General features: G+C 50.7%; 1 protein-coding gene across 1 annotated transcript; it reads right to left on the reverse strand.

Moving 5' to 3' along the window:
• Positions 1–8,790: 8,790 nt before the first annotated feature.
• LOC111549154 lies at positions 8,791–10,787 on the reverse strand. Its single transcript, XM_023222273.2, has one exon. The coding sequence runs from the start codon at positions 10,185–10,187 to the stop codon at positions 9,651–9,653; it is 537 nt and encodes a 178-aa protein (XP_023078041.2). The 5' UTR covers positions 10,188–10,787; the 3' UTR covers positions 8,791–9,650.
• Between the last annotated feature and the right edge of the window lie 292 nt (positions 10,788–11,079).

Genomic DNA, 11,079 nt, shown 5'->3' on the forward strand with positions numbered 1-11,079 from the left:
CCCCTCCAGCCCTGCCCAAAACACGCTCACACCTTCCCCTCCATCCCCTTCCCCTCCAGCCCTGCCCAAAGCAGGCTCACACCCCCCCCTCCAGCCCTGCCCGAAGCACACTCAAACCCTCCCCTCCAGCCCTGCCTTCTCATGATGCTCTGTTGTTCCCTAGTTGTTCCTTTGTCCAGGCTGTCTCTTGTGACCAAAGCCCTCCCTCTAGGATTGTGCTCACATAGAGCCTCCCCAAAGCCTTCCATAAACACCTCAGGTCTAAAATAACAGCCACCACCACATGAAGAGCTAACGACCATGGGCTTGAATGTGGGCCAGGCATTGTGTTAAGTCCACATCTCCAGTCTAATTTAATTTTCCCAACAGCTCTGGGAAGAAGGTGCTATCATTTCCATGATTGTGCATGGAATCAAAAACACAAAGAATGAGATAACTTGTGCACAAACCCACAGCTTGTATGTCACAGAGACTGAGTTCAAACCTAGATAGCATCCATGACCCTCAGAGCTGAATATTGAGATTGATGGACGGATGGATGGAAGCAAGGAGAGATGAATGGATGGACGGATGGATGGATGGATAAATGGATGGATGGATGGATGGATGAATGTGTGGATGCATGGGTGGGTAGATGGATGGATAGATGGGCAGGTGGATGGATGAGTTGGTGGATGGATGGTGGAAGGATGGAAGGATGGGTGAGTAAATAGATGTGTGGGTGGGTAGATGGATAGGTGCGTGAGTGAATGGATGTGTGGATGGGTGGATGGATGATGGTGCATGGATGGTTGGATGAATGGATGGATGGGCGGGTGGTGGATGGAAGGATGGATCATGGATGAGTGGGTGGATGCATAGATGTGTGGATGGGTGGATAGATGATGGATGGGTAGTGGATAATGAATGAATAGATGTGTGGATGGGTGTATGGATGATGGATGGATGGATGGGTAGATGAGTGGGTCAATGGATGGTGGAAGGATGAATAGATGGATCATGGATGGGTGTGTGGATGGATGTGTGGGTGGGGAGATGAACAGGTGCCTGAATGTGTGGATGGGTGATGGATGGATGGATTGGATGTGTGGATGGGTGGATGGATGGGCGGATGAATGGATGTGGGTGGAAGCATGGATGACTGGATTGTAGATTAATGGGTGGATGGATGTGTGGATGAAAGGATGGGTGAATAAATGGATCTGTGGGTGGGTAGATGGATAGTTGCGTGAATGAATGGAGGTGTGGATGGACAGATGGATGATGGGTGGATGCCTGAATGTATGTATGATGTGGCTGTGTGGATGGGTGGTAGATGGATGGATATGTGAATGAGTGGATGGATGATGGATGGATGGATGGATAGATGGGTGAATGGATGGATATGTGGGTGGAAGGATGGATCATGGATGGGTGGGTCAATGAATGTGTGGGTGGGTAGATGGGTGGGTGGATGGATGAATGGATGATGCTTTTGATTTGATTGGACTGGGCTGATAAGAAGGTCCTAAAGTCCCCTGGAAGAGATGTTGCTGTCTGCAGGTCTCACAGGGCACCTTGATTGTGGTTAGGCCATAGAGTGTGAAGGACATTTGGCCCTATTGGCATTGCCCATTGACACCCTCCATGCCCTTCCCAGTACTGTGCCTCCTCTCCCTTTATCTCCTTTTCCTACTTCCTCTCTGCTTCCGTCTCTGACACCTGGTGACTCCTGCGGCCTTTGCCCTTCCTCCCACAGATCTTCTTGTCTTGCTTCTCATTAAGCACTGCAGTGGACGCTCTGAAGAAGCTTTGGGGCTGTGCCAATTTGCTCTGTGACAATGTCACAGAGCTCAAAAGCTCCTCTTTAAGCCAGGTCTGTCAGTCAGCAGCTGCCTTGTGAGGAGGCAGAGTTCCTCTGCTGGTAAAGAAGGAGCAGGGAGGGAAGGGCGTCTGTGCAATTAACCTGGACACTGTCAGGACACACACATGATCCGATCCCACCCGTGCTCGGTGTTGGCCCAGTCTCTTGTGGGCTCACCTTCCAGTGGATGTCTTTGCCCTTGCACGGCTGGAATGCAGCATGCTCACCAGGTGTGTTCATGTGTACAAATGTGCTTTTTAAACAGCTCCCTTTCCATTGTTCACCAAGCAATTCAACCGCTCTCACTTGGAAGAAAAGGAAAGTGACATCTAAAGGTGCATAATTAGTAACATATAAAAGAAATGGTAATGAGTGCACATAAGGTGAAAATGCAAATGGCACAGGTGCCTTTGCAGATGAAGGGCTTTGAGTCGACTTCAGGTCCTCTGGGCTTCCATTAGCATGCTGGCAGGAGCCAATTATTCAGCAGGTATTTAATAAATACTCAAGGTGAGTTTGTGCATCTTGTACATGAGTTCCCATTGCCTGTGATGGAAGCAGCTCTCAGATGTCTGGGGAGATTTTCTACTAAAAAACTTGAGATTTAAAGTTTATGGATAATTGAGCACATCTATTTTTTGCATGTATCTCAGATACAGAGTTTGTATCACCAATTCTTCTCTCTCTTTCTCTGTTCCGAGTCTGGGACAGCTTATGTACGTTAGGGCCACGCAGGATCTCTCAGTCAAAACCCCCCCACACAAAAGAATCCTAAGGCTTGGAATGGGGAGAAGAAGCCAGGGAAGGAGGTGAGGATGACTCCCAGCCGCCTGCTTGAGAGATGGTTCTGTGGGGATAGTCAACAGGGAAGAAGGCGTCCTGGCTGCTGTCACTGGAGAACAGGGGCAGCTGCCATGCGAGGCCAGTGTGACTGACCACCTCTACCCTGGGCCACCTGATGAGGTCACAGATGGGAAGTCTTTTGGGGAAAGGCTATCAGGGCTACCCTGGGGGGCCCAAATCCCCACTGCCTGCACAAAGTGTAGGCATTAGCATGAGAGCACGCTGTGGAGTCAGTGTAGGGAACACTCCTGTTCAACCTTCAAGTACATTCAGTGACAGAGACCAGGGTCTGCTTCAGCAACCAGATAAGGACATTTGGAATTCGTGTCTTAACCGTTCCTGGTTTCCTGAGGGTGCCGCTTTTGTTATGTCCCCTCATCACATCAATTTATATATGAATCGTGAGCCATCGGTTGACTTTTCTGTACTTAACACCAAGCGCTAGGCTTTCTGGGGGACGCAGGACAGGGCACTCCCTGCAAAGGCAGAGCTCGTGAGGGAGGGGTCACATACTGTGTTCCCCCCCACCCCACATCCGGCATCCAGTCACTAAGAGCTTCTGGGAGGAGTGGCTAAAAGTGAGTGGTTACCGATGCATTGAGAGAGGCAAGATTCTAGTAAGAGGCACAAGAGGAGAGCAGCGTGGCTGCTGAACACCTACTGCTTAAGCCCCACTGCCTGCGAGCCACTGTTCTAAATGGTGGGGACACCACAGGGAAGAAACAGCGGGAACTCTGTGTCCTCCTAGAATCTAGGTGGGAGAGACAGACGGCACATCAAGTACATAAGAAAAACGCTCATCACGTGAGACGACCAGCGCTTTATGCAAAGCGTGAAGCAGGCGAGGGAGGGGAGTTCTGTGTGCGTGTGAATGTGTGCACACGTGTGAGCACATATACATGTGTGCACACATTTGTCTGTGGCACCTGTGCATGTCTGTGTGTGTTCACACGGGGTGGCTAGGGAGGGTTGCATCGAGAAGGTGACCCTTGGCAGAGCCTTGCAGGGAGGGAGGGATTCACGCGGACACCCAGGGAAGCTCTGCAGAGGGAGAACAGCCAGGCAGCCGAGCAGGGGTCTCGGAGAGCCAGGGGGCTGCACAGGAGGGGCTGGGAGGGGAGAGGAGACCCCACCAGCAGCATCCAGAGAAGCAGCTTGCAAAGGAGCCGATGCGAATGAGCAGGACCTAAAAGAGAAAGTTTGACATTCTGATGAGGAACATAAAATAAAAATCCACATCTGTCCCGAATGGGCAGACTTGATGCCATCAGGATCCAACATCCAGCAAAGCTGCTGAGCCCAGTCCCTGCTTCAGGTTCTGGGGACGCAGCTGAGAGCCAGAGCGGCCCACGCCTCTGCCTTCCGGAAGTCGTGAGGTGCCTTCCAGACAGCAATGTTCCTGATTCACTCACACATTCACTGAGACTCCGAATAAAATACTAGCAGGATGTTTGGAAATGCTGTAAATAATTCTAAAGTTTATCTGGAAAAATAAAGGTATGACCAAGGAAACCAGGGCTGGGAAGGGCTGCACCTCTCTGGTTTGATAATGTCATTTCTTTTCTTTTCTTTTTTTTTTTTTTTTTTGAGATGGAGTTCTGCTCTTGTTCCTCAGGCTGGAGTGCAATGGCGCAATCTCCGCTCACCGCAGCTGCCGCCTCCCAGGTTCAAGCGATTCTCCTGCCTCAGCCTCCCAAGCAGCTGGGATTACAGACACCTGCCACCACGCCCGGCTAATTTTGTATTTTAGTAGAGAGGGGGTTTCACCATGTTGGTCAGGCTGGTCTCGAACTCCTGACCTTAGGTGATCCGCCCACCTTGGCCTCCCAAAGTGCTGGGATTACAGGCGTGAGCCACCACACCCGGCCAATAATGTAATTTAAACTGGATGATGAAGGTGCTTCTAGACGTCTGCAGGCACAGACGGGCAGACAAACCCAGCAGGTTTTCACAATCCAAACAGGTCCCAAACATGGGTAAGATTTAGCACAGGGCAAAGGATTTAGCTCCAGGGCTGAGGTGCTTCCTCAGTAACCACTGCAAGGCCCTGGGCAGCCACGGGAAAAATGTTGGAGTTTTTATCACTTTAAATATAAAGTCACACACAATTCCAGATGGATCCAGGGCTGAAAATGAAACCATGAAGAAAATACAAAGGAAGAAAAAGAAAATACCAAAAAAGAAAGCTTTCAAGACGTTATACACAACCTGTGAGCTATAAAAGAAAAAATTTGAGAAGCTTCAGGCAATTTAAAAATATCATAAAGATTTAAAGGCAAAGGTGCAAAATGGAAACACACTGTCACACGTATTGTAGAAAAGGTTAATAATGTCATTAATACACAAAGATCTTTTACAAGTTGTAAAAAGGTAAATAATCCAAGAGAAGATCAAAGCAGCCGGGGACACGAGCAGAGGCAGCCCTCAGACATCGGGGATTCGTGTGGGAGGAACACAGGGGAGGGGTCCTCGGCTCACCTGGGGATCGGGGATCAGCAACGCCCTCATCGGCAGAGGAGGAGCCTGGTTCAGACAGGACTTGGAAAGACAGGACTTGGGACTGAGCAGCCCCCAGAGTTGGGCGGATGTGGGAGACCAGACGTCCCCCGTACGCTGTGTGGGGAGACCAGACGTCCCTGTACACTGCTGTGGAACTTAGGGAGACACCAACCATCTGCAGACAATTGACAACTTTGCAACTTAAAATGCAGATACCTTGGACACATACGTCCACATCTGGGGGTTATCTCAAAATAAACATATTTGCATAAGGACACAAACATTTGTGAAAAAGAATGTTCTTTGTGACATCTCAGAAACGAGCAAAAAATGGGAAAGCCTTAATTGCCTACCACCAAAGGACATGTTAATAAATCATGGTCTCTGCACCCAGCAGTACCATATGCCAAATCCACATGGGTGGTCATGGTAAGGGATTCAAATATTTTCAAATAAATCGTCTATTATTAGATGCTAAAAATCAATGTCTAAAATATTAAACCCATTTGGGTAAAAATGTGTCTTTCACACACATGTGACTATAAATATGTATCTATTTTATATAATAGAGAACGAGTATAAAAACCACTAACAGAGACAGCACCATGCTCTACTAAAAGCCATCCGTGACAGGGGGCACCTTGGCTAAGAAGCCCCGGAGGGCATGGCTGAGGGCACAGGAAACAGAACCCTGAGCCCCTCTTCTGAGTCCAGGATCCCTTGCCCCTCGTGCTGTCCTGATCGGACAGCTGCCAGGGTGGGAACACAGATGGGCAGAGAGGCTGGCAGGCTCCTGTTAACCCCGCAGGACAGGCACAGTCCCGGAGCTTGGGAATCACCCACGGCTGTGCATCCCTCCACAAAGGAAGACAGTCTCCCGACCACTAGCCACACCTGCTTGGCCCTTGGTAATCGTCAAGGCCTGGCCCAGGATGGGAGCCAGAGGACACATGGCAGAAGCGGGTGGGTGCAGAGAGTCAGCGTTGGGAGTGCGTCTCTGTGGCATGTGTCAGCAGGGTGTGTACATGTCAGTGTTGTTTGCATGAGCTCGCTCGTGTGTGTCCGTGTTGTGTGTGTCTCAGCTCTTGCTGTGTGTGTCCACACTGTGTGGGTCAGTGTTGTATGTGTGTCCTGTCATGTGGGTGTGACATGTGTTAGTGTTGTGTCTGTGTTGTGTGTCTCAGTGCTGTGTATGTCCACACTGTGTGAGTCAGTGTTGCTTGTGTGTCCCTGTTGTGTGAGTGTGATGTGTGTTAGTTTGTGTGAGTGTGGTGTGCGTTAGTGTTGTGTGTCTGTATTGTGTGTGTGTCAGCATTGTGTGTCCACATTGTGTTTCCGTGTTTTCTATGTCTCAGTGTTGTCTGTGTGAGTCTTGTGTGTGTGTATTTGGTGTCTCCATGCTTTGTGCCTCAGTGTTGAGTATGTGACCCCCAGCCTCTGCAGGGGTGTCCATCCCACCCTTACAAATGGACAGACCCACCCAGGCACTGACATCACCCTGCAGCTGAGGGATGCAACCACATGGGACGCACAGGGCATGGGATGACCCTGGCCAGGAGACCTGGTCAGCCCTACAGTCCCTGACCCCGGGCTGACTGTCCGCGATGGGAGAGCACTTGAACGCTCCTTCCACCCTAGCTTTGTGTGCGCACCTGCCAGCTCTTCAGGACAGGTAACACCGTGTTTCTGGATGGCATGAAGCTCTCACCTTTCTGTGGAACAGCCCATATGCAGGGACAATTTGGAGCCAAGTCAGAGTCCAGGATTCACAGTCAGACGTCAGTTCCCTGAGATGACAACTGCGGGGGTGGATTTTAGAATCACAGGGAGTTCGGGAATGGGACACAGAGGTCAAGGAGCAGTTGGCCACGGGTCATTTCTCTCCACCATCGCTGACCAATCGGACTTGGGCGGGAGTCTCGTGAGGAGCAGGTGCCATGTCTCCTGGCCCTGCACCATGAGTTATGCCGTGTGCAGGGGGTTATGTTGTCTTTTTGAAAGGCTCCTCCAGCCTCTGGGTCTGATGCATTGGACTGAGGGCTGCGGATGGATGACTTCATTGCCATGTTGGTGTCTTCGTCTCGGAGAGCTTCTCTGCCCTCACTGCGGATGTGCACCAGCCTTCCTCACTGGCCATCCAGTGAAGCCTTGTCCAGCAATGAGACCGATTGTGTATCACACACTGCAGCGTGGGGATCTGCACTCTTCATTTTTCCTCCTTCAACATCATGTATCCCGTAAACTAGCATCTGCAGATGTTAATACCTGTAATAAATTCCCTCGCTCCCTCTATGCTCGTTGCCAGGACACAGACTGTGTGACATCTCCTTGTCTGTCTAAGGAAAGATGGAAGGACAGACGGAAGGGATTCGGGAGAGGGAGGAAGCAAAGTGAAGAAGGGACAGAGAGAGGGAGGGGAGAGCAGAGCCCTATTCTCAATTCTCAGGAGGTGCCGGCTTCTCAATGTGTCCACCAATGTCTGTATGCGATTTCTGTTCCCTTCACAGGAAATGATGCTTCGGGTGACTTCTGATTGAATCAGGATATCATACGATGCCTCTATTGAAAAAATATATAATCAATTTTCATTAAAATGTGCACTAGATGGTTCTTGAGAACCTATTGTGTGCCTGGCAGTGTGTAAGGCTCAGGGGACCCCCTGGGGACAGGGGGCACGAGTTTGGGCTCTGCAGGTTGACAGCAGAGTCAAGGTCTGTCCCACACTTGCAGGTAGCTTGGGACAGGCTTTTAGCCTCTCTAATCCTTGTCTGTAACATGGTAAGAGCAAGAATATTTGTGGAGCCGTTTTGCTGTGATGATGCTGTCAGCAACTGTAGCTGTATTTAGCTTTCACCTAATGGTAAAGTGGATTTTTCCCCCCAGTAATCACATTCCAACATAAGCCAGCATCTAAAAGAATCCTCAGCCCAGTCATCTGTTTTCTGAGCTCCGAGCTTTCTAAGATGCTCCAGGGCATCTCCCTCCCCTGTGTCCTCCCCGTGTGGGGGAATCTTGTTCTTGTCCCTGGCGACGTGGGAAGGCGGGCTCCTTCTCAGGCCTTGGAGGAAGGCACATCCCACTGCCAGAACGCCCTTTCGTGCACCTCCAGTCCGAAAATTTTCCACCCAAGTCACGGTGTTTCCCAAGAGAACTCAGAGTTTTTGGAAACAGGATGGAAGATGCACATTTTGGTTGCTGTAGATGAAATTTACTGGTATATGCAGATTTTATGGCTAAGTGCCTCTTTTTTTAAAAAAGCTTCCACCCCACAATTCCTTCCCCATTGACGGGCCATTCCAGATTATCTATTGTAATTAGATTTAGACTTTCAGCCAACCTTCTGCATCACTTCAGCTATTTCAGAAAAATGAAGGAAGCTTTCCAAATGTTTTCCACAGCGTGACGCGGTGCCCAGGGAATGTCGCGGTGCTGGGCTCGGAGGCCCCTCCTGTTGCTGTTCTATTTCCTTGCGCTCCCAGATAGGGACACCCCCGCAGTGGTCCCGAGTCCAGGGACACCCTCGCCCTGCCTGGAGCAGGCTGACCCCTCGCCTCGATGCCCAGCCCACCCGGCTCATCCTCGCTTGTCTCTACAAGGGCAATCCTGTTTTTATTTCAACTCTTCTGAATTCTAACCGCGCTGCCAAAACAAGGAGGGAGAGGGGAGAGAGGAAGAAAGAAAAAATAACCTCTCTCTAAGTAAATGAGGCTGCTGGGCTTTGGGAACCTGCCAAGCCCTTTCTATGAGGAGCTGTTATATCAGATTTCTCAGCAAGAAAGAAACAGGAAAATTAGTGTGCGGTTGAATTGGAGACTAAAATTAGCCATCTTGAAAAACAAATCTCCGATAAATACAACGAGGATTTATGGCTAAAATTACAGGCAGCACAGATGGCATCTGATGGCATTTTATCTCAAGCGGGAAAATACTCCTTTTACATTAGAGCATCAGCATTATAGGTTCAGGGATGATTGTGTGGGGTCTTGCACCATTTTCAACACATCACGGCAAGTGGCTCGGCTTCATCAGCATTTTGGGAGACGTTAGGGGCACAGGGCCAGCATCCTGAAAGGTCACTTCGGCCAATCCACTGCCTGTGGGCTGATTCTTAGTTCCCCTGGTATAAGCAGAAAAGGAATCTCTTCTGATTTCGAAGGCTGCTTGTGAAGGAAACCCCAAAACCCCACCCCAGTGACTCCCCACCTGGTGTTTAGAACGGTCGCCTCCAGGTCGGGGTTTCTTTGGTTTGTTGGTGACTCCTCGTCCCCGTCTCCCCCTCTGCATGTTCCGAGTGTCCTCCTGGGCCTCCTCGGCTGAGATTTGAGGGTGGAAGAGGCAGTGACACGGAAGCACGGAAGCACAGCTATCCGACAAACTGGGGGGACATTGGGCCCCAAAGCAGACTTTGCCCCAGTACAGATTTGGTTCCCTGTAATGACCCTCTGGAATAAAACAAAGGCGTAGGCTACGGCTCTTCAGAAGAACGAGGCTCGTGTCTCTGGGGTGGTGCCTCCAGGTGGGCGGTGCCGCAGGAGCCTGCGGTGGCAGCCGAGACCCAGAGGTGTTTGTCCGTGGCATGGCCAGAGCCATCACAGGGAAAGGCAGCCACACAGAAGGGGACCTGCCACATGGTCGTCATCGCCGGAGGCTTCCAGCCTGGAAATCCGCCCTCCCAGGCGTGGGTTCCCTCGGCCATGGTGGCCACATGTACTATAAGGTAAGGCCCCAGTGAACCCGGACGGGCCTGGCCTGGATGACCCCTGAGCCCACAGATGGAGCCCAGCTGGGACAGAGGCTGTGGCCTGGAGAGGTGCGGCCGGCGTACTGGCGGCTTCAGGGCCTCGGGTCCAAAGCAACTCAGCTTTGAGGGGGCTCGGCCTTCAGTCACGCTCCATTCTCCACCACACTCCAGAAGTCCCCAAGAGTGTCCCCGACGCTTAACTGGCTGGACTTTTTCGTGTTGTTTTCCTTCTAGCTCATTAATGCTGCAAATATAGATCATCGAAATAGAGGCTCGGAAGTATTATTTGTTTTGCTTTGTATCTTGAAATAATTTTAGATTTACAGAAGAGCTGAAGAGATGCCACAGCAAGCGTCCACGGGCCTGTCACCTGCTCCCCTTCTGCTGACGCAGCTCACATCGATGTGCTTACTAAGCTGTCTGTAGCTCTGGGAAATTAACGGTGACACCACACAACGAACTGAATGAAAGACTTGATTTAGACTTAGTTTTCCCCCAACGTCCTCCTTCTGTCCCAGGATATCACGCTCCAGGTCTCCTCACCGCATCCTCTGAACTCTGACAACTGGAGGTGATTATTTTAATAGAATGATTGAAAAGCTGGCCAAAAAAGAGAAAAAAAGACAGAGAAATTTTCCACAAAATAAAAGACTGAGAAATTGTCAAGATTGGATTCTGGTCATGGATTTTATAGAAACTTGTATTCTCTAATGCTTTCTCGTGGTGAGACCAACACGGTGGGTTTGGGGGAAGAGACCCCCGGAGGGGTGGTGGGCTCCGTCTCCCGTCACGCAGGGGCTGCGTGTCACCGCACGCGTGCCGGGCGCGCCAGCTCTGTCCCTGGCCAGGCTGCTGTGTGCCAGCTCTCTGCTGCACGGACAGTTTTGCTCCTTCCTGCTCTGTTGTTAGAAGTGAGTCACGAGTCCAACCCACACTCCAGGGTAGGAGAGTTAAGCCCCACCTCCGGAAAGGAGCGGCACGAGAGAGTTTGTGGGCATCAGGTACAACCACCAGAGTCACGAGTGCAGGCTTTGGGTGACATACTCTGAGGCCGTGCAAATGCCCTGTTTCTCCTCCAAGACCCCTGCCCTTAGGGTCAGTCCTGCAGCAGTTAAGACTGTGGTGTTCTTGGGGTGGTTCTCTCCCTCCCTCC

Source organism: Piliocolobus tephrosceles, chromosome 19, assembly GCF_002776525.5.
Source record: "Piliocolobus tephrosceles isolate RC106 chromosome 19, ASM277652v3, whole genome shotgun sequence".
NCBI classification, from domain to species: Eukaryota; Metazoa; Chordata; class Mammalia; order Primates; family Cercopithecidae; genus Piliocolobus; species Piliocolobus tephrosceles.